At 47.8% G+C, this 23,909-nt stretch overlaps 2 protein-coding genes across 2 annotated transcripts in view; one reads left to right on the forward strand and one right to left on the reverse strand.

The window, feature by feature from the left end:
• LAMC2 (laminin subunit gamma 2) overlaps nt 1–2,088 on the forward strand; it is a 71,782-nt gene extending 69,694 nt beyond the window's left edge. Inside the window, exon 26 of the mRNA XM_070397047.1 lies at nt 718–2,088. Coding sequence (XP_070253148.1) covers nt 718–971 — 254 coding nt within the window. The 3' untranslated portion in view covers nt 972–2,088. The remainder of the gene's footprint in view (nt 1–717) is intronic.
• Nucleotides 2,089–9,305: 7,217 nt separating this feature from the next.
• Nucleotides 9,306–23,909, reverse strand: part of NMNAT2 (nicotinamide nucleotide adenylyltransferase 2) — a 98,219-nt gene continuing 83,615 nt past the window's right edge. Inside the window, exons 8-11 of the mRNA XM_070397049.1 lie at nt 23,546–23,622; nt 10,484–10,585; nt 10,297–10,364; nt 9,306–9,652 (exon numbers count right to left, since the gene is read on the reverse strand). Of these exons, the coding sequence (XP_070253150.1) occupies nt 9,550–9,652; nt 10,297–10,364; nt 10,484–10,585; nt 23,546–23,622 (350 nt within the window). The 3' untranslated portion in view covers nt 9,306–9,549. The remainder of the gene's footprint in view (nt 9,653–10,296; nt 10,365–10,483; nt 10,586–23,545; nt 23,623–23,909) is intronic.

Consider the following 23,909-nt stretch of genomic DNA (forward strand, 5'->3'; position numbering starts at 1 on the left):
TAGATATGTGAGGCCACCTAACCTTGACTTTGAAATGACCAAGGGTCGCGCAAACCTATTCAAGCCAAATGAGTTTGGCCTGGTGCCCTTCATGCTGATGTCACTTTTAGATTGCTTCAGGGTAAACATACCTGAACAAATGGGACTATGTTTCATATTGGAAGTAAACCAGTATCTAGCTAGATTCCCACTGTTTGAGGCCAGAAGGAAATCATGCAGCATTTCCTAACAGCTGGAATCCATCCTCTGCATAGCAAAGCATACCTTGGCCTCTATGAAGCCTGAAGCCCAGCCAGTTTCTACAGGTCCTTCAGTGGGAAACAGCAAGATAATGCCTACGGGTGGCTCAGAAAGCATAATTAGGGGTTGATTCTGATCCTAGGAGGAGATCAGTCCCATGTGACCTTCAGCCCCTATCTTTTCAGAGCACGAACTGTTGACCCTAACATCGAAGGAGAATTCCAAGCTTCATATTGCTTAACTGGAGAGCTCGGAATTAGACTGTTTACAACACAGTAACTATGCTAGTGCTCTCAGCACTTTTTCTGGATTATTTGTAATTTAAAATAAGCCTTTTAAAAATAAATGCATGGCACATTATTAGCTCTGGACAAGTGAAAGAAGAATTAGTTAAAGGTACAGAAGGGCCATGTAGGTTTAAGGGGATCTAACCCATAGCTTTTTTCTGTTAAACTCCTTTTTCATTCCCTCCAATAGACCAGCCTGGCAGTGTGGATGAAGAGGGGCTGGATTTATTGGAGCAGAAGCTTTCCAAAGCCAATACTCAGATCAAAAACCAGTTGCAGCCCTTGATGCGGGAGCTGGAAGAAAGGGCACGTCGCCAGCAAGGCCAACTCCGTTCGCTGGAGATGAGCATAGATGGGATTCTGGCTGATGTCAAAAACTTGGAGAACATTCGGGACAACCTGCCCCCAGGCTGCTATAACACCCAGGCTCTTGAGCAACAGTGAAGCTGCCATAGTGATTTCTCAACTGAGGTTCTCGGGACACAGACCTCAGGGCTCAGGAGCTATCTCAAGTGGATGGGGTGGGATGTGGACGTCTGAACATGTGGAAAGGCATGCTCAGGTCAACGAAACCTGATTCCATCCCTGAGACCTCGGCCAGACAAATGTCTTATTGCACCAACGTGATGCTGTTTGCTTTCTGATGCTGGATAATGAGGCAAATAGCATTGAGTAGGAGACTGATCAAGGACCTGGATCCCAAGGGTAGACTGGATGGAAGGACAAAATGTCCGGGCAGATGATTGCCTCAGAATAGGCGTAAACTGAGTCCTGGAGTACGGACAAGCGCTGCTGGGTGAGAGCTCATTCATTCTTTGAGTAATGTGACCAAAGGAAAATATTGTAACTTGGCTCACGCATAAAATTCTTCCTAATGTCAGAACAGAGAGTGAAGTCCAGTCATACTTTGGCCAGTAAAATACTATTGACTCCTAGTGTCCAGTGTTCTTGTTGATCAAAGTTCTTCCCACTTACCACCCAGTACACAAGCATGTACTCCACTTTCAAGCTGGAAGAAGATGGAGTGAGGAGCTGCAAGCCTGGCCCACTTGGGGCAATGATGCCTGCCGTGCCCTGCTACCTTCAAGTTCCTCTGGACCTGAGAGTGGCATCTGTTCTCCTGATGATGCCACGGCATCACCCTATCAGCATTTCCTACTAGCAAAGCAAACACTGGGAATTCACTTTTGGGTTTCAAAGTAATAGAAAAATGTAACTTGGGCATTGAAAGAGGTACAATATTATCTAGAAGATGTATTAGTCCTAATTCAGTCCCACTTCAAACATTGAAAATTATTTGCACCCATGTGTTCTCTCTCTCTCTCTCTCTCTCTCTGAGAATGTTCCTACTCACACTGGAGGTATATAAAAGTCACCCTTCCTTCCTTCCTTCCATCCATCCATCCATCCATCCATCCATCCATCCTTACGACATATATTTATTGAGTACCTCCTGTATGCCACGGGCTGGGGTACAGTGGTGACAGTCTCTGCCCTCATAGAGTTGATTGTCTAGTGAGGAAGTTAGACATTCAAAAAAATAAATTTAAACTTACAAATCTGTTTGTCCAAGTGGTGTTTATTGCAATCACCCCCTGGTTTGCAACCTCTTTTCTCAACAGGACATATGTTGCAAAACACTCCCTTGGGGGCACTTGGGTTTTGGCAAAGCTGAGACGGCTCTGGGTTGTGCACACGTCTTTGTATTCCAGCTGTCCCTCTGCCCCTTTCCACAACCTATTGCAACAGACCATTGAGTCATGACACCAGTGGGAATTGCTGGAAAAGCCAGAGGCCCTTCCACCTCAGCTCAGAAGACGTGGGCACTGCCTCACCTCTGTATTTCCTTGGCTTTTCGCGAACATGTTTTTAATAAAGAATAATTCTTAGATGCCTGTGGTCAATTTCTAATTTGTTAAACTCTAAGCCTGGGGTGGAGGTTCCAAAACCATGGAAACTAAAGTGCCACAGAAAGAGCAAGGAGTCCTAGAGTCAGCATCCTTAAGTCCTTTTTCTGAGCATCTGTCTGGCCCTTTCCAACCACGAGAGTATTTTGTGAGATTTCACTGGTACTATCTCCTAAGCATGAAGAAGGATTTATTTTTGGAACACCCTGAGCAAGGTGGGGGTTATAATGAATATTTCTGTCTTTTTATTGGCTATAAAATAAAGGTAAAATCAGTAGTTTGTGGCACATTGCTTTCCAATACACTCAGATATAATAAATTAAGATCTTGAATTGGCCATCTACCCAAGTGGCTGAGAAAAGGACTCTGCTCCTGTCCACCCTGCCCCTCCCTGCCCCTGCCAGGTACAGACAGCTCTGGTCACTTTGCTTTACCTTCTGTGGAAGTGAATTGATAACCCTGTCTTGACACACTCAACCACATATTCTACAAACCTCTTGCTTTAATTAACTAGTGCCCAGAAAATAAGGTGTATTCTATTAGATTAACTACTATATCACATAGACCTAAAAATGTACATAACTCAAACACAATAGATGTTTTTCTTGTTCCCATAACATGCTGAATGGGGAGAAAGTTGGTAGGCTGGCCCTCCATGTAGTCATTCCAGAGGCCCTGCCATTTATAACATGTGACTTTTAGGGTTACCCTGGAAATCATCTCCACTCCAGTGCGTGGAAGGAGAAAAAGATATGGAAGAGGGAGACACATGGAAGGTTTTTGTGGGCCAAGCCTAGGAGGGGCTGTAAGTCACTTTCTCTCACATTCACATCTAACTTACCAGGGAATTGGGGAACATAGGACAATCTAAAAAGGGGAGAATGCATCGTTAGTGATTGGCTGTCTCTGCTGAGTAAAGGGCTAGGCAGTACATACACTAGGGAACTTCGTGAGGGACCCAATTACTTACTAACCAAGGAGCATGCAATCATAAAAGGACTCCTCAGTGATTGTCGTATCATAAGAATGTCTTCCTGACAAGGAATCCCTAAGGAGAGAGAAAGGCCATGTGACTCAGAGATAGCCTACCTGGGACTTAGCCTCTGTTGCCAGACTTGACCTGACCCTGCCATATTGAGGGAGCTTTTTTCTTCTGATTTCTCATCAGTACATGTAATTTGTAGTGAAAACTTTCTTATACTTCGCCTCTGAGTGTTTTCTGATGAATTGTGCCGACGATAGGCAATTACTAGTACACACATCATCATCTACTTTGACTCACAGGGATTTCTGTATGGAGGTGGGAGTAGAAATGAAACTGCCCATGGACTAGAACTTCTTAGCAGATGTATTTCTGGTCTTATCCCAGGATGTGGTTTCCTTCCAGTACTCTTGGAGGCTGGGGGGAAGGGGAGGAGGATACTCTGTCATGTCCAGTGTTTGGAACAAGTCTCAAGGACCAGAAATATGTTTATCATGTCATCTTTCAATGTTTTGCATCGTCATGGCAATGTTAGGGATTCTTGCTGTGGTTCCGTTTTCCCACCTGGAAAGCAGAGACTGTTGTTGTTTGTTCTCTGCTTTTGTTCCACTATGGACTACACGAAACTTCCTAGGAAATTCCAAGATCTGAAGCTTATTTATGGGTCATATGGGAAGAAATGTTAATGTGTTCATATATGTTCATTCATATTTAAAATATCTATTTGACAAGTTCGTGAACGTTAGCAGATCAAATCAGTGTTTATACCTTCATTTAAACAAGCCCTCATCATTATATACTTTTAGGACAGAGAATAAAAGTATATTTAGCTTTGTGCCAAAATAGCAAACATAAATACAAGTCATCAATTTACAAGGCGTTTTGAGCATCATTATCCTACGCCACCAAACTCACACGGATACACACGAAGCTCATTAATCTCAATTTTAAACAAAAAAAATATGCTAAGAACTAAAATGATTTTTTAAAAAAAATAACCACAATTAATCTGACAAACACGTAGCTAAGCCTTAACTGAGCTGACCTAACAGGAAATTATTATTTCACCTTCTGAATCACAGCTGGGATCAGCTCATAACAATCACCATTTAGACCTAAACCAGTAGCATGTGTATGTCACAACTAAAAATGACATTGAACTAAGAGTTACAGCAGGATTGGGCAATTAACAACTTATTCATTTATTGCTTTTTTACATTGCCAAGACAATGTGTGAGTTTAGCAACTTCTCTCTTAAGATCTTCTATGCCAAAAAGTTATTCAAGTTTGCAATTTTTAGAAATTTTTATTTCATAAAGAACTAACTTCATTAAGGAGTCAAAGCTAACCAATACCAGACTATGCAGATTTAGATAGAATCTAAAATTTATTTTATTTTTTTTAGCTGAGAAAACTTAGGCACAATTCACAAAATTGCTAATTCTTCCCTGCTTCTGACCCTTGGGTGTATTTGTAAATACTTTCATATTACACATGTGGCATCAGCTAAACCAGGCAGAAAATTTCCAGCTCTAAGAACATTTTTACAGCTGTTGTCACCTGTCAAGTAGGACTATGAAGAAAAAGTGATATATACTGCAACCCACAGAGAAGATTGTAGACCAAGACAAGAGACTCCAGTAGCATTGTCTTCTTTATTAACATAATTGAAACATATTGCTGATAAAACTTTTGTCTGTGACTATTCTAAGCAACAAAATTTCACTCAAAATATTTCACTGTGAAATGGTGTTGCAACTCGAATGTAGGTTTTGTGAATGAATTGGTTTCCATAAAGCAAATCTTGCTCTTAAAATGGCCAAATCAGTGACCAAAAAGTGACTCAAAAAAAAAAAAAAAAAAAAGCTTCCCCCTCCCCATGCCAATCCTTGAGACCTCCTGGATCCAGCTGCGTTCTGGGCCCTGGGACTGAGGAGAGAACGTGTGTAACTCAGTCCTAACTCACTGGCACAGATTAATAGGACACTCCAACACACACAACTGAGAAACCACGCGTTGAGTTTACTGAGCAGCCATAGGAAGGTGCAGACTGGATGAATTCAACCGAGCATCTTCATCCTCATTACCACAATGCTATTCCTAAGGTGTCCTACTTGGATGAGCTATACCCTTTCCATCTCCTCTGGTGGCCTTCCCGCAGTAGCCGTGGGAGAGATCCTGAGCTTTTCATACTCCACTGATTGATTTTTGACAAATAAAATATAACATGCTTCTCTTAGTCCCCTAATATGTGTGTGTGGGGTGTGTGTGTGTGTGTGTGTGTGTGTAGTTTGGGAGAATAGATTTGGGCTGTTAAGATACAAGTTGTTTTTCCCTGTAATTCTCTGCCTTTTGCTGTAGATTGATTATTGGGTCTCGCTTTCTCCTTCATTAGAACAGCAAATTCTTTTATTCTTTGTGAGAAGCTGGAGCATGAGACCAGAGAACGTCGGGGAAAGGTAGGCCAAGCTGAGACCGGAAGAACGGTGTCTCTAGAAGCTCCAGCTCTGGGTTTCAGGCACTTCAGTAAGAGACTTCCCTCCCCTGTTCCTATTACATTCAGGGAAAATGAAAGCAAGAGGCTGCCTGGGGGAGGGGGTGGCAAATGAGGTACCAGCCAGCAGCACAGAGCCCCCCCACCCACCCCCCAGCCAGAGGGCCATTCCTTGAAGAGACAGTCCTTGACACAAAGGGTTTCCCTCCTGCCTGTTCTTACTCATACCAGCCACTTTCAGAAAAATGGGAGGAACATTTTTTATTGGCGGACAGAAAATGCGGCTCCAGGCCCCTCTTGATATGATCACCCCAGCCCAGGCCTTTCTCACAGTCTCCGAGCCACGCCAGCCTTGGGCTGGACTTTGTAGGGAACAGCAGGACCCCAGAGGGGAAGTCAGAGCCAGGAGGTTAGCCGATTGGTTAGCCCAGTGGTCGGCAAACTGCGGCTCACGAGCCACATGCGGCTCTTTGGCCCCTTGAGTGTGGCTCTTCCACAAAATACCACATGCGGGCGCGCAAGTACAGTGCGATTGAAACTTCGTGGCCCATGCGCAGAAGTCGGTATTTTGTGGAAGAGCCACACTCAAGGGGCCAAAGACCGGAGTTTGCCAACCACTGGGTTAGCCTATCGGCACCTGGGGCACTAGTTCAAACTGAATCATCGTTCTGGTGTTGACATTAGCTGGGTCACAGCCACACTGTCCTGCCCTGGACTGAGAGAGAGGCTCTGACCTCCCCCTTAGCAAACGAAGAACAGGGCAGAATGGGGAATGGGCAATTCTACCCAAAAGGAGATTCACTTTTCCTTGTTGTAAAGCTATTGTAACAAGATCCCTGTGATGTACCAAGATAAGACCTGCCCCCTTTTCTTCCTAGAAATCTACTTCTAGTTTTCTCCTCAGCTCATCTCCTCTCCCTTCCTGAGTCTCCTCACCCCCACACTGAGTGCACAGAGCAGCCCCGTTCTCTCTCATGGGATGTGGACTAAATGGGGCTTAACCCTTTGTACGCCATAAACGTCTATAGATGCTAGCTGTGGATTTTTTAAGATTAAATTCAAAATATTGTGGCATGTGGGGATGGTTTTCGTTTTGGACATGTGCCAGTTAACTGGTTAACCAGAGTCCAGCCGAGTAACAAAGATTAAAGAGACTAAAGTTATCTTGTCTTTCTCGGGTCTGCTCCTGTAGATCCTCATAATACAGTCTATCCATAAACTCCATATCCTTGAGGATGCCATCCCCCCACCCCCACCCCGACCCCGGGAACCCAGTTCCCAGTTTTCCTGTTTCTTTGCCTAGACAAAGGCTTTTCTGTCTCCCTCCCTCCAACACTAGCGTCATCTTGAGCATTCTGGGTCTTTCTTAGCCTTCCACAAAGCAATTCTTGCTTAGATTCAGAGAGTTACTTTCTAGGATTTCCTCCAAGCTGTTGAGATTTCTTGATTTCTATGGGGAAATCTAGCTACAGCCTTCCTCACCATCACATTTTCCCTCGGAACTGCCATATACAAAGCCATATATAGGCAGCACCTGGATCAGACATAATTTAAGAGAAAGATGCAGATAAAGGCTAAAAAGAGTAGAAATCACATATTAGCTGGTTAGTAGCATGGGAACGGGAGGGGCAGAGGCCATGTGATGTGATAACCTAAGGGTCCGGGAAACAACATCCTTTTGCTGGGCTCTCTACTTGCTGTGTGACTTGGGACCGGCCATTTAATTCAGGGCTCTCTGCTCCCTCATCTTTTAAAGGAGAATGTTGGATCAACTAATGTCTAAAGTCCTTTTCACTTATGAATCCATGATCCTTAGCCATGAGCACTAAGACCCAATAATAGAATCGTTCCTTCCCTCCTCTGGAGATTATTTCCATAATCCAAGAGGAATAGCCCTCCTGGGTGCTCTTCTGCCGAATCCAGCTCCCTGTCTGGAGACTACTGAAGGATGCTGCAGATGTGAAGCGTGTGGTGGAGACCATTGTTCCTGGGACCAGATCTCCCCCAACCCCTCCTGGGCCATCGCTGGTACTAGATTTTGATGAAATTGTCCTGCTGCTCGGGGACGGTTCCTCAAAGGCAATCGGAAGCCCAAGAGCCAGGGACTGGATGAGAGACACAGGGCACGAGAGAATAATTTCCTCTCGGTCTCCAAGGAGGACATGCACGGGGCCTGAACAACAAGAGCAGAGCCTGCCCATACTGTTTCCAGGGGCGGTGGAGGAAGGTGGGGAATTCGGGAGAAAATGGATGGAACTATAGTGGCTCTTGGTGTCCCTCACAATCTCTGTTCTGTGAACCCACTCCTCTACCAGGCAGGGGACGACAATGGTTGCCGGCTCAGAAGGAGATAAGACCCAGGCCAAACAACAAGGCCAAGGCTCTGCTTCTCAAGAACTGCCCTCAGGGCTGTGTCACCCCAGCTCCGGTGGGTGAAGGATCATCAATTGCCACCAGGGCAACCAATTGCTTTCTCCTACATCATCCTGGACTCACATGATGAGAGACACGTCCCAGCCAAACAGGTAATAATTGCAATTAGCAAAGATCCCCAGGGAGTGAATTCCTAGCATGTTTTTCTTCAGAAATGACTGTATCATTAGGATACAGTGGCCTTGCATATGTGATTCTTCTCAGGTGCAGGATGTAGCTAGGTATGGCCTCCATTGGCTGAGATGGTGATTGGAAATGCCTGGGATGGCAGGAGACCCACTCTCTGCCATCCGTCACAGCCCGAAGGAGTAACTGTATAGATGTCACCAGGAAATGGGGATGGACTGGCTCTGTGTGAACCTAGGCCCAGAGCCTCAGGAAAATGGTCTGAAACGAAGGAAATGGACTCAAATTCTTCTAAGAACCCCTACTGTCCCCAGACTTGCCTCCCAGGTTTCAGAACCTGAAAATCTCACTCCTGACCCCAGACTGTTGCTGCTGCTGCTGCTGTAGGGGGTGAGGGTGGGTGGTGAGGGTAGGTGGGGGCGGGGGGTGTTGGAGAAATGGAGGTGGGTTGGCCTTCTTCCCTGGGTGTGGCCCTCATGTGCTCACTGTGCTGAGTCTGGCCACAGTTTCCTACCACAGGGAAGCGATTCCACAGGAATGCATTAAGACCACAGACGTGAAGAACCACGGACACTGATTTCATCCAAGTTCTATGAGGCGTGAACAACAACAATCAAAATCAAAACAAAACAACAACAAAACAAAACAAAAACAAAAAACAGAAAAGAAAAAAATAGCCCTTTGTGGTAAAGGGCATGCTGGGAAGGTGAGAGCCAGAGCTGCCTCCCCAGAGCATGCTGGGAGGATGTGCACCAGAGCCACTCTCTAGAGCATGCTGGGAGATGGCCACCAGCACATCTCCAAGGACGGCACTTCCCCCCAACTCCCACCCCTACGCCCTCACCCACCCCCAACCCGGGGACCAGAGGAAAGTTTGTCCAAAGATGACTGCAGAGTAAGGGATGCCGAGGTTCTCTGAAGGTCCCCACACTGTGGGGGCTAGAGCTGGCGAACGGGAAGAACAGTCAAGATGAGGAGATGGAGAAACAGAGGCCAGAGAGAAACGGGACGACAGAGACTGGAGGGGCCAGTGTGTTGGCAGAGGACGTGGGGAGAGCGCAGCGGAGGGCTGTGTGGCCGCTAGCCCGAGGCGTTGATGTACAGCTGGCTCTTGAGAATGTAGTCGATGACGGGCTGGGACAGGTAATCCACGACATGGCCGTCCCCATGCTGCAGGGCCAGCCTGGGTGAGAACAGATGGGAATCAGATGGACGTCGCTCCCTGAAGCCCGGCAGGAGGAGTGGTCTGCCCACTCTCTTTCAGGGAAAGGGTGTACCCAATGCCCCTCACCAGCCTTTGCTTAGGCTAAGTAAGTGGAATCCCTCTTAGGAAATACCCTCTTGTGCCCACAATTTCTCCCCCAACCTGGTGACTCCATTTCATCCTGGTTCTGTCAGCTCCTAGCTGAGGGACCTTGGGCAAGCGATTTAAACCCATCTGTTCTTCAGTTTTCTCTTCCACAAAATGTAGACAATAACTAGCTCATTTATTACAAAAATTAAATAATTCATTACGAAACCCACTTAGAACAGCCCAAGCACACAGTAGGCATTTCAATGTTAGCTATTATCTCTTTCCTTTGTGTTTTTCTGCTCCATGGTCTGTGAAAATAATTCTCATTGGGGTTCTTCTGCTTGACCATTTCCTTTCTTTCCTACAGGAGCCTGATGGAGAAGAAGGTGCCCTCTCACAAGCTGGGGGGCTATGGCGGAAAGGCACCCACAGGTACAAAAGGGCTCCAGGGAGGCACCTTGGTTTCTGCAGTTTTGCTTTAGCCTTGGTCTGGCTGCTCCCCATTCTCTCCTCATATGAGGAGTCAAACGTACCTGCTCTTGGTTGAGCTGACAACAGACATGGGATGGTTGATGTCATCCTTCACCACCATGATGTTGTTCTGGGGACAGAGCAGAGAGAATAGGTTGCCAGCCACCCCCACCCCCACCCCCACCCCCCCGACCTCGCAGAAAAGGGCCACATCACAGAGCTACACCAGCAGGGAGATGGAGAACTCACTTTGTATTTGCGGAGTAGTGAGGAGTGATTCATGATTCGGTCTGTGTCAGCTGCGTCCCGGGGCACCACCACGATCCCAAAGTCCCCAACGATCACCTCCATCTGGGGAGGGAGGGAGGGAGGGAGAGAGAGAGAAAAGGAGAGAGAAAGCCTTTTGTGAGATCATGACCCAAGCCCCTACCAAGCAACTACTTAGCAGGGTGCAGGTATCATCCATGTGGAACCCCAAGCTTTAGTCCTACACTTGCTTTCTCAGCCCCATCAGTCCGCTCCTTCAAGTAACAAGCCGTAACAGTGTTAGTGGAATGAGTGAGAACTTCGCCTGGCACACAGAATATGTGTAATAAATACCCCTAGACTAAATGAATAAGCGTGGCTCTGCATGCCTGGGCACGATCTCTCCAATCCCTGAGGCTCCTGTTGAGTTCATAATGCTGACGAATAGCATGAATGGCACATAGTCCTATGGTGGACAGCTTGTGGCAACACAGATCCCGTTGTCCAGCAAGAAAAGCCCTAGCCCCCCGGTGGGCTACTGAGAGGGGCTAGAATGCTCCCTGCTCACCCCAGTCAAAGCTGCTGAGGGTCTCAGGGGCAGCGCTGAGCTTGTCATGCATCGGTGTGTGCAGAGGAAGTGATAGGAAGAAGATTATAACGGGGTCACTTCGGAGGTCAGCCTTTGATAGGAGCTTGCTGCCATATGAGAAATGAAACCTTTCCCTTAAAAAAATAATAATATTTAAAATTTATCCTGAATATAGACAATAATAGAAGCCTGGAAAACTAAAACAAAACAAAAAAAAAAAAAAAGAAGAGAAAAAAGAAAGAATAAAAAAAATCAGAACCACACCACACAGAAAACCACTAATATAACCATAATAAATTTGTTTTCCTCTCTACAAATAAGTGTATATATCCACAATTGGATTACACTGAAAAACAAATCACTTTATCTGCATTTTAATTTAACATTATATTGTGAGCATATTCTTACATCACCAAAATTATTTGAAAAGATTAAGCTTCAGCAATCTGTGTCCTTTATTGTCAAGCTGCACTATGATATGGCAGGATATATAAAACTGATCTTGTATAATAGAAAGTGGGCAGTGACCTGGTTTTTGCAGTTTTACATCAGACTTTGTTGAAGATCTTTATACATAAGCCTTCTACCACTTCTCTGATTATTTCTTTAGGATAAGAAGTAAAATAATTAGATGAAAGGATCTGAACTGGACACATTTCAAGCTCTTGAGACATATTACTAAGCTTTCTGGAAACTCAGGCCAATTTTTGTTTTCAAAGAGTCTGAAAGTGATGGCACTTAGATACTTGGATCTAGCCTGGGCGTATTATTATTGCTTAGATCTTGCCAATTAAGGATCCCAGGTGAGGGGGGTAAGGAGGGGAGGCCGGCTGCTTCTAGGCAAGGCAGCTCATTGAGCAAGACCTGGATTTGGCAGCAAAGGACCCAGGTTTCTTCTTACAGTTCTCCAAACTAGTGACAGACATTAAGGAGCACTGTGGGGGGATTTCTGTACTAGCAGGATTCCACTTCTAAGTCCAATTCACTGATTATGTTCGTGTGGGTGCTTGTGTGCGTGCATGCACGTGATTGGGTGCACGCACGCGTGATTGGGAGCACGTGCATGTGTGTGCACATGCGCCTGTGTCCTTGGGTTTTCCATCCACTTTAGCCTACTTCTGCCATTGCTGACAACTGGAGCTAGAGTTGCAACTGGAGCTCTGTTGTTGCTGAAATAAAAAGTCGGCTGAAGGTGCCCTAAGAGGGACGTCGTGAAGGGAAGTTAAAGGTGGGTGTAAAATATCAGGGCCCCATGGGATCGTGCCATTTGGAAAACTAGAGCATTTTGCCACTTGCTGCACCGATCGGTGGTGTTCAGACCTGGTAAAGTGGCACGGTTTAAACTGCCCTATAAAAACCAGGCATGTTAGGGAGAGGCAGGGCAGGGAGCTGGAGGCAGACCCAGCCCCTCCTGCCGTAGCTTTTTGAGTGCTGCCCTGGGGTTCACTACTCCGAAGGTAACCTAAGACGCTGGTTCTCACACGTGGCTGCACATTAGAATCGCCTCAGGTGTTTTACATTTTCCCAAAGCCCAGTTCACACCCAAAACCAATTAAATCAATCTCTGGGAACGGGACCTAGGCATCAACAGTTTTTTAAAAATCCCCAAGTGACTGCAATACTCAACCAAGCTTGAGAACCAGTGGTCTAAATAAATACTGAGTTCAAACTCCAGGGGAATTGGTAGGGTATGGAAAGAGAAGAAAGGAGAAAAGGGAAGGAAATGGAGGGGAGGGAGGAATGGGAGGGATACAAGGGAGCCCCTTAAGGGCTTGGCTATGTAGATGTTTCAGGATATCTGGTGCAGGCCGCATAATGCAGCATCTGCCTTCCATTTGATTCTGAGAACTGGATGGGTGTATCATATGCCTGAAATAATGGGGCTATTTAAAGAGAACATCCCCGTTTAAAGCAAGAAGACAATGGCTCAGAACAGTAGTCAGGACTCCTGGGGGGATGGCCCTCGGGGTGACATTAGTGCATCTGCTGCTTTCCACTCAGGAACTAATGATCTGAGCACCCAATCAATAACAGTGCCAGGTGGCTCAGTGGGTAGCAAGCAGATGGAGGCCGTGCTGCTTGAGACGTTTTCCTTTGCCAGAATCAGGTGACAGACTGGCCCCCTGGGAATCACAGATGGGCAAGGGAGATGGGGTCTAGAGATAAGACACGGCGTTACCACATCAAAGAGGCATGTCTGCAGGCGTGCAGGCCAGAGGCTGCCGGCTTTATCTTCTAGGGCTCCGGCTTGATTTTCATGCTGGAGGGTGTTTGTGTGGGTGTGTGCTTTGGGGTGAGGGGAGGTGCCAGGTGCTAGAGTTGGGCGAGGTGTGCCCCACCCCAAGTCCTGGCCTCCAGGACACCACCCTCTCTTGGTTGTCCTCCTACCTCCGCATCTACTCTTTTTTTGGCCTCTCATCTTGCTGGTTCTTTCTCATCTCCCTAACCTCGAACTTGAACCATTGGAGTCCCCCATGCCTCAGTCCTTGGACCTCTTTTTTATCTGTATTCACACCCTTAATGATTTCATTCGATTTCGAAGCTTTAAAGACACACTGAAGGCTCCCTAATTGATACCTCCAGCATAGATTTCTCTCCTCAACTTCAGGCTCATATATCCAGCGGCCTTTTCAACATGCCCATTGGGGTGAAGCATTGCAAATTTGATATGTCCATGAGCCCCTAAATGCTCTGACATCAATCAATCATTACCGCCCCTCCCACCAATGTTTTCCCTGTAGCCTTTCATTTCAATAAATGGAAACTCTTCTTACAATTGCTGAGGCCAAAGCCTTGGCAAGTTCTTTGATTCCTTTTTCTCTCACATCCCACATATGATTTATGAGGCAACCCAATTGACTCTGATTCCAAAACAAATCCAAGAACCGGCTCATTTTTCACCATTTTCATCCCTTCTATCCTGGTCCAAGCTTCCTTTGATAGGGTAGATAATGGCTCCCAAAGATACCCAGGTCCTAATCCCTGGACCCCCATGACCGCATAAACCAGTGGTTCTCAACCTTCTGGCCCTTTAAAATACAGTTCTTCATGTTGTGACCCAACCATAAAATTATTTTTATTGCTACTTCATAACTGTGATGTTGCTACTGTTATAAATCGTAATGTAAATATCTGATATGCAGGATGGTCTTAGGCGACCCCTGTGAAAGGGTCGTTTGACCGCCAAAGGGGTCGCGACCCACAGGTTGAGAACCACTGGAAACCTTATGTAGCAGAAGAAACTCTGCAGGTGTGATTATCCAGAATAATCTAGGAGGAGGGATCTAATTCAATAACAAGTGGGAGGCAGAGGGCAATTGAACACAGAAGAGAGACGATGATGTAAGGACAGCAGAGAAAGATTTGAAGATGCCACACTGTTGGCCTTGAAAATGGAAGAAGGGGCTATGAGCCAAGCAATGCAACAAATGCAGCTCTAGGAGTTAGCAAAAGCCAGGAAAGAGATTCTCCCCCTGAGCCTCTGGGGGGAATACGGCCCTGCCAACAACTTAGTTTTGTCCTGGTGAAACCTATTTTGGACTTCTGGCTTCCAGAGTGTAAGAGAATAAACTTGTGTGGTTTAAGTCAGCAAGTTTGCAGGAATTAACTAATTCACCTCCATCATCTCTCACTTGAGTTGCTCTAGTCTCCCTGTTTTTCTCTCTATTCCCAATCGCCAGGCTGATAATGTTAAAATACAAATTATGTTGCTCCTTAGCTCAAAACCCTCCAATTAAATGTCACCTTCTCAGTGATCTTACCTTTTCATCTTCTAGTCAAAGGCTCCCCAGGGGAGGGATGGTGGGGATGGGGAGAGCAAATGGAAGGAGCGGACTCTGCTTCCCCAAATTCAGGGAATCCGAGGGAAGGATGTGAAACATGTTGAGGCAGGAAGCAACCTGGCCTCGGGAGAAACACAGGGGGCAAATCTCTTGGAAGGAATGTGCAGTAATCATCATCATCCCTCCAGGAGGCCGAATTCCAAGACCTGCCTTGCTGGATTTCAGGGATGCTTTGGGTAGGAGGATGCCCAAAGGTCTTAGCCAAGACCTTTCTGGAACAGAGGGTTGAGCAAGACAGGTATGGCTTCATCTCTTGGGTCAATCCCTAACTAGTGGGAAACATTACACAAATGATGATTTCAACTGCATTGCTGTGAAGGATAAGGCCAGGTTACTATTCAGTGGCTAATATCCTTTTAGTGGCTAATGTCTTACCCGTAACTGTCAAAAGTTTACCCATAAAACATTAGGCACATCCCGTGGCAGAGGCAAACTACCTTATGGGCTGAACTCCTCCAACCAAGCTTTTCCCGGGTACCCTTTCATTCTTCCATTCAACAGTTTTCTATTGAGTGCATATGGCAAACTGGTCCCTGTCCTGCTGTTGCTGAGAAAGACAGGTACATTTAGTGTGCTCACAGAGCTTACTGTCTTGTAGGGGTAGATCATAAACAGATAAATATTTAAATGAGAAAACATCAGGTAGAGCTAAGGACAATATTGAATACTGTGGGGGAGGAAGAAATTTCCCCCTACCCTAGGTTCTTCCAGCAGGTCTAGTAATTAAATCTACATAAGGCAGATGAACAAGAGAAAATAACCAAATTTAATTACATACTCACGTATGGGAGCCCCACATACATAAAGGTCAGAGACCCCACATACACGAGAGGGTCAAGACAGGTAAAATGAGGGGTAATGGCATTCTGAGATTCAGATGAGGTCTCACGCCTTGGGGCTTCAGAGGGGAGCAAGGTCATTTTCAGGAGGATAAGAGCAGGTGTTCAGGGTTTAAATATTCGCTGTGCCCTCCAGAGAGGTCATTAAACTTTATTTCTGGTGCTAACTTACTATGGGCCAAGCTCCAAATTTAAATTCTTGAAGGGACAAGTAACAGCTTCTCCCCACAGGGTCTCAATTGCCTTCACCTCAAAATAATCCCCAAGCTAAAGTCGCACATTTAGGAGGCCTGTTCTGAACCCCTTCAAAATCAAACACAATTACTTTTCAGCTGAACTCTAAATGACTAGAAGAGGAAGACATAGGGACACCTGGGCAAAGGGCATTCCCAGTGAAGCCACCGTGAGTGCAAAGGCCCTGGGGTGGGAAAAGGTGTTTAAATAGAGAAACCAAGTGGACCTGGAGCCCAGAGAGGTAGGGGAAGTGGACAAGGACCAGATCACAGTAAAGATGGGGTTTCATTCCAATTCCAAAGAGAAACCATTAGCGTGTTTTAAACAGAGGCCTTGACTTCTATTAGCAACAGGATCCAATTTACGTTGACTGAGCCAGGCAAGTCTAACTAGTAAGACCCTCTGTAGGATCACTCTGAGACCCTGGTTAGGGTTCCGAATTCTAACCGTGCTCTCTTCCTAAGGTATCGTACCTGAGCGACACGCGCACCCTTGTGTTTCTCCTCCAGATGAGGAAATTCAGGGATGAACATGGGACTATCAGTCAGGAGGGGAAGAAGCAGTACCTGCTATTGTGCCAGGCACAACATTAGGAGCTTTATTTATTATTACATTTAATCCTTACATCAACTCTCTTCTGAGATATGTGCCTCAGTTCTCATTTCATAGATGGGAAAACCGCGGCGCAGTGAGATTTAGTCACAAGTCCAAGTGGCACAGCCAGGAGGTGAACTTACACTCACTCTGATCTGCTTTAAAGGCTCTTTCGGCAGCATCACACGGAGGCACCGTAGGAAGAAGCTAGGAAAAGTCCTTGGCAAGTGGAATGGGGAAACTGAGACAGACAGCTGAACAAACTGACAATCTACAGCCAGATACCGAAGGTCACCTCCCTAGACAGAACATCCAGGTCTCAGTTGTATTTCAGCTCCAGGCCTAGAAAAATAGCAAAGCCAGGACCAGCTGTAATGACTAATGACCCCGTGCCCTGACATGGACCAATCAGTGGAAACCACGACCCTGAGAGGGCACACCTGGAAAAGCTGATGAATATTCTATTGAGGTTCTCCCTAAGCTCCCGGCCTTTAAAACCCTCAACGGATCACCGGTGTCAGCTCTCCCTCCCAGGAGCACGCCCGCGCCTTTTCCTTCTCTCTCCTCTCCCCACAAAGGCGTGCATCTCCTAAGCTCTAAGGGACCCCAGGAGACTTGCAACCAGGGGAGCCATGGGCAGCGGCAGCTCGTCCCAGGCTAACCCCCTGAACCTGTCTCCAGGTCCCCCTCTTCCCTGACTTCTCAGTGAGCCAAGGCAGACCTGCGGAGGCTCATTTCTTTCCTGTAACATTTCTACAGAACCGCAGCAGCCGCGCCTCGGCTCTCTCCTGCTGCTTCTTCTACCCTAAGCCCTTCCTTGCTTCACTGTCCCCAGCTTTACTAAACATCCTCTCAAAATCGCTGGGACTGGGGTTGTGAAATCTTCTCTGCAAGAAGTGAAGAGCTCACACCGCGGGCGGCCCCTAGCAGACCCGCTCAGGGCCAGGTCCCCTTGCCAAGAGCAACACCTCTTCTAGATCCATTGTTAAGACTCACGTTTTAGTGACTTGAAACTTTTTTGGTTTGGAAAGATTCTGTCTTTTCTCCAGGCACCTCATGGGCTAAGTCCTCTGTTCATTACCCTACATTGCCCCCTGGGGTATGTCATTTTGTATGCTTCTGAGTGGGTCAGAAATGATGCGGGGAGAACGTGTCCAGTAGGCGACAGGCTTCTGCCACCTGCTCCACCCATATCAACCAAGAGTCCTCCACCTTGGTTCTGCGCCCGCCGCACCCCCTCCTCCCCGTTCCTCCCCGGAGGGAAGGCTGGGTGGGAATGCATTTCCAGAATGCCGCTCAGTGCAAACAAATGAATGATGCTTCTGAGGGGGTTCCCAGAGAAAATCATCTCCACTCCCCTTTCCAACTTGACGGGCGGTGTGGGAAGGCAGGGGATTCCAGACTCAAGTCAACAGCCTGAACACTAAGCCAACAGTGCCTTTCACACGAGAACCAGAAACTCCCCGCTAGGGCTGAGCCGCCTTCCCCGGAGCCTGTGAATTCAGCCCAGGCTCATCAGCGCGGGGGACCTAATCCCCAGGGTGGGAGTGTCCGTGGGGCTTCCTGGCCGCGGCTGGACTGTCTGATAAAAACCATCTGAGCCTGAAAAACCAAATGTTTGTCTTTGCTCCATTTGTCCCGGAGCCCAGGGATTTCTTCTGGAGTGGCCATTGCCCCGGGCTCTTCCCCTGTTTATTTGCTTTGGTTGGTTTCCCACAGCTGGTGGATGGAGGAGGCAGTTAGGCCAGGGCTGGTTAGCTGGGAAAAATGTCGGCTACAGCCTGTTAGAGCTGGCCTGTGGAGTGCCCCGCTTTGGGAAATGCAAAAAGAAAGACAAAGGAACAAAGAAAAAAAAACACTTTCCTCATTGGCCCGTCTCTGGTGCCTCATGTCCCTTGTAGACTTTCATTCCTTTGGGTTAAATATTGACCCTGGCTCATTTAAAAGGCGAGTGGCCAATACATTTAATCATTAAACTTAATGATTTTGCCATCTTGCTGAAAAGTCAAACGCTTCCCAAATAAAGACCAAGAGAAACCTTCTGGTTCAACCAGCCAGAACCAGCGCCCCCCAAAAGGTCTTGTTCCCACCACTGGGTCTCGTACAGCCTTCTCTCAGCCTCTCAAGCCCTCTTTCCACCCACTTAACCCAATCCTGTCCATCATTCAAAGCCCAGCTCAGTGCTGCCTCCTCCCTGGCCTGCTGTGAATTACATGTATCCTTCCTCTCACTTGACCATCTTATCTGGATGAGGAAGCTGAAGATTTATGCAAAATCCCTCTCTGCTTAACCAATAGTTAGGTCTTGCACAAGTCACAATCCACGGGAGCCCTGGTTTCCATATCTGTAAACGGGGCTAGAGATCCCACTTCTCGGGAATGCTCTAGGTCTTGAGTCTAGGGGTTAACTGAGACACAAGCCACGTGTTTATGGCTCGTCTCCCCTCTTGGTCTATTTTGTTTTCTCTGTTCCTCCAGCCCTAGAACAGTGCCGGGCACCTGGCAGCTACTCAATAGTTTAAAACCAATGAATGAATAGCAGCCAACGTTGATTGAGTGCTTTTTAGGGTCAGAAACTCTTCTGAACTTTTCACATGTTTTATTTCATGGACTAGAAGGAACTAAGCTAAGAAAATGTAAGAGACTTTTAGGGTGCCAGTGCCTCCAGGGCAAATAACGTGCTTATGTTCATCATGGACACTCAATAAGTATTAGTTGCGAGATTGATTGAAGGAAAGAATACTCGAATCAGAGTTAATTTGCCTGGCTGCCTTCCACCATAACGTAATGGACAAAGCAGCTCGCAGCATAAGGTCCTGGACCGCAGGTTTTGTCTGGGGGAGGGGAGTGAGTATGAAATCTTCCTGCTTCATAAATCTGTCCATGGCTGACCGGTTAGCCTTTGGCCTTGGTTTCCCACGGACCTTGGTCCCGCCTGCACACCCGCTTTGGTGCTGGTTTCAGGAAGCAGCACAGCAACGACCAGGCCTTCTAGGGGAGACTAGTTCTCTAATAAGAAGTCCAGAAATGCCCGGCCGGCATGGCTCAGTGGTTGAGCGTCAACCTATGAACCAGGAGGTCATGGTTCGATTCCTGGTCAGGGCACATGCCTGGGTTGTAGGCTCAATCTCCAGTGTAGATGCGGCATGCAGGAGGCAGCCGATCCATGATTCTCTCTCATCATTGATGTTTCTATATCTCTCTCCCTTCTTCTCTGAAATAAAATATATATATATTAAAAGCCCAGAAATGAACAGGCTAGGGGGGGCTGGATCCTGATCTCCAAGGCTAGTCCAGGAACCTGAGTCTTGATTTCTCCTGGAATCAAGAATGAAAATGCCAACCACCAGGAAGCACACAAGCAGCTCTTTGGGATCCTAGGGAGGAACATGATGCACTTGTATGGAATTTTCTCCCCGGGGAATGTAAGGGTTAGGGGTGTGTTACTGGTCAGAGGAGGTCGGAATGCTCTGCAGGGCTAATGGGTCTCTTTGCCTAACAGGAAATGCCCACGGGGTGTGTTGGGGTGGGAGTGGGGTTGTCCCTTTAGTTGTGTAATTAGATTTCTGGGTAAAGAGCTTTGGCTCAGGAATCCAAAGCAAAGAAAGAGCAAGAGGGACTCGGTGGAGAGTGTGCGGCTGGAAAGGGCCTGGCGGTCCCGCTGTAGAGCAGGTTGTCTCAGCGGCTGCCCAGCCTGAGTGGGGACAGAGCGGCTCCCCACTTCCCTAGAGCTTCCCTTACAGGAGGGTGCAGAGGCTGCTGTTTCTCCTTCTCTCCTGTCTGGTTTCTGAGGATTCTGGAGAAAACAGGGGAGACTGGAACACAAAGCCCGGGCCCGGGACTTTTCCAAGGAGCTTTGTTCTCCTGCTGACATGGGCAGGTTCTGGCGCTGGGCTCACCAGGTGTTCTGAGAAGTGTTGACTGAATGAACGACACCTGGGCTAGAAGCGGGTCTCGCAAACCTCATCCCCGGTGATCCCATGCTTAGGAACTTAAATTCCAGGCAGGCCTCAGAGGGCAGACCTTGCTAGAAGAATAAACAGGGCTCACCCTGTGCCTAGTCTTGAAAAAGACCTTCCTTTTCTAGACCATGAGAGCCAACCTTCCCCAAATAAGGACAGTGGAATAATTCACTGAGCGACTACAGTTTCCTGCTCCCTGTACCCACCTCTGCCCAACCCCAACCCTATTTCTAGCAGAGAGCCAGCCCCTTGAGGAGCGGAATCTGCAGGGCAGACAACAGAATGTTTTTAAGTCAATGGTTTTAAACTCCCTGAAGAGGTTTCACCAGATGTCCCGAGGAGAGAGAAGATAGGGATATAACATCAGAATAAAAAGAGCTTTAGCTGTCTCCCCCTCCTCTGTACTGGAGAGAAGCTAGGGATCTGTGAAACCCCTCCTTCTTCCCTCCCAGGCATCATCCTGGGAGCAAAGCCTCAGAAGAAAATGGGGCCTGGTGATCATAGGTGGGTGGATCAGCGCTGGGCTTCTAGACTCAGCCAGGAGTCCCATGCCCCAGGTGAGCATAGAGCCACCAACTTCAAGGCACCACAAGGCCTGAAGAGAGGTGTCTGTGGGGACCCTCATGCATTGATATTCATGTTCAGGGCGAACAGGAGCCTCTCGGGTTCTAGTCAGTGATGACTGAGACCAACTTCCCATCATCCCTGTGGGACAGCGGTTTGGAGTTGAATTTTAATTTGGTTTAAACATTTGGTTTAAATTTGGTCTGGCACACCTGTGCTGTGGGCTGAGATTCACACTCACAGCTCCTTGGTTTTTTTCTCTCTGCCTCAGATACCATGATTCTAAGGACGCCACAGACTGGCTGGGGGTTGAATCAGAGGACTGAGTGATTGGCCGGGCTGGGTGGGGAGGTAGAGCTCTGGGCTCTAGAAAACCCACTAATGAGCTTTGCGTATCCCCCTCACCCACCTCGCCTGCTGCCTGTGCTGTGGACTGGAGTCCTCAGCACCCTGACCAGGACAGATGTGGGTCCCTGCTGGCCTGGGCCTGCTGGGCCCTCTGGGAGCAGCCAGGCTGGGAGCCCCGATCTCTGGGGTGACCCGCCAAGTGGGGACACAGTTGAGTAGGTGAGGGTCCCACTCCACCTCCACTCTCCCATTCCCGGTAAAACAACAGCTATTGGTTTCTCAAATTTCCTGTCTTAACCATCATGTCATTTCAGCTCCAGGGGCCAAAGGGAAGGGAGGGGCCTGGGGCTCACTTTTCTGTTCTTCAAATGTCAGAAGGGCAACAATGACAGTAGCCCTTCTGGAGGGCAGTTAGAGGACCTGCAGTCCGAGAGCTAACAAAGCCCTGGCTGCGCTTCCAGAACCCCAAATTGGGTACGTTTCAGGCTCCACAAAGCCTGAGTCTGCCCTGGAGAGGAGTCCCTGGAGGTTCCCAGGCCCCGGCCTCCCGCTGGGACAGCCCCGGACAGTTGCCCGCATTTGCCTGGATTCTTGGCAGAGCTCTGCTGCGATCTGTACAGAACTTTGCCCGCATGACTTTTCACCTTCACCTTGTGAGGCAGGGAGGAAAGTGAAAGCTAATGGAGCCACCTAATCCAGAACTGAAAGGGGGGTTAGAATTTCTCTGCCGGAAATCGTTGAGGGCTGGAGATGAGAGGCCTGCACTGTAATTTGCTCCCCTGAGTCTCTCCTCCCCTCCTAGTTGTCCCACAGCCTGTCAGCAATGGATGCCCTTCCCCCGTACCCATGTGTAGCCCTCCATGTCTGCGCAGGTAAACTCACTTACTAACATATGTTGTATGTAACAGTGTGTCAGGAGCTAGGCAGGGCGCTATAGATAAGAAAACTCATTTAATTCTCCCCAAATCTGATGAGGTATGCTCCATTATTATACCCATTTTAGAGGTGGGAAAACCTGATGCTCAGAACATATTTTGTCATGAGTTGTGTTAGAGTAGAACTAGAATCTTGAGTCTGATCCTATCAGCTCTCTCTCTCTCTCTCCCTCTCTCCCTCTCTCTCCAGAGACATATATATGTATTTCATATGTATCCATCTTGCCACCTAATACTTGGGGTTAGGGACTGTATTGTATATTTCTTTAAAAGCTCCGGATGCTATAGATACCATTCTATAGATCGTATAGATTAAATACAACTGAGCCCCAGAGTTGTTGAGTGATTTGCACAGAGTCACACAGCAAGTTAATAAAAAGCACTGGATCCGAAATTCCTGCCTGGGACTCAGCTTGCAGAGGGCTATCCATGGGATTGGGGGCATTAGCTCTGGCTCTCAGATGAATGAATTCGTGAAAGAACAAGAATAATTGGCCAAGAGAAGAGTGAGTCCTTTAAGAATCAGCTGGCTTAAGACCATCCCAGTCAGATCTGGTAACCAAGGACGTCCAACTGAGCTTCTAAGTGATACAAGTTTAACTTCCTGGTTCCCTCTAGTCCAGGTCAATGGCCAGAAGGATCCTGCTGACCTGTTGCCATTAATGTCTTCCCTCTGGACCCCATTCTCCAGTTGAGGGGATTCTAGGGTGATATTTACTACCTCTTCAAAGAGAATCCAAGGAAAACAAAACACAATAATTCAAAGGGGTAAAGGCTGTTTTTTCTCTCTCCCTCCCACCCCCACCTACCGCCAGCAGGCCTCTCTGGAACACACACATCCCTCCTCCCCACCCCCCCCTGCCCCAAGCACTCCTTGGAGAAGGTATTCTATGACTCAGGTGGCTTCCCCCAGGGCTTTACAAGAGCAAGCATGAGGAAGAGTGGGTGTGGAAATGCAGTAGAGATACAGCCTGGGGTGGGTGAGAATTTCCTTCCCTGGAGATAGGAATGGATTGCCCTCCTGGGAGCTCAGAAGTGGGGAGGAAAATGGTTGGGGAGGGAGGCTGTGGGGAGAGGGAAGACCAGAGGCCCCCATCAAGTGCCCCCTCCCATCCTTCCCCATGCCAGCCGTGGGCGGTCTTGCAACCTTGGTACTCACATCTGCCTCGTTCCAGAGCCCTGGGATGCAGAAGGATTCGAGCAGGTCACTGCCACACAGCAGCAAGATCCGCAGCTCTGAGGAGGGGACAGAGTTTGCAGAGGGAGCCTGTGAAGACCTGGGAAGCATGCGACCCTCAGCAGCCTTCCCCGATGCACCCAGGAGTCTCCCACCTGGGGCTCCCAGGCACCCCTGCACCATGGTGTGTGCAGTGCAGAAGCCTTTGCTCTCCTCTCCCTCAGCTCGTTCATAGACCACCCCTGTCTCCTGTGGGAGGAATTACTTTGGGGAGGGTCTGGTTTGCTGGGTACTGAGGGGTTTCTGGAAGAGAGGATGGTCTCTAACAGAGACGGAGCCAGCGATG

Source organism: Myotis yumanensis, unplaced genomic scaffold (genome assembly GCF_028538775.1).
Source record: "Myotis yumanensis isolate MYYU_CA2020_CCGP unplaced genomic scaffold, mMyoYum1.0.hap1 SCAF_17, whole genome shotgun sequence".
NCBI lineage: Eukaryota > Metazoa > Chordata > Mammalia > Chiroptera > Vespertilionidae > Myotis > Myotis yumanensis.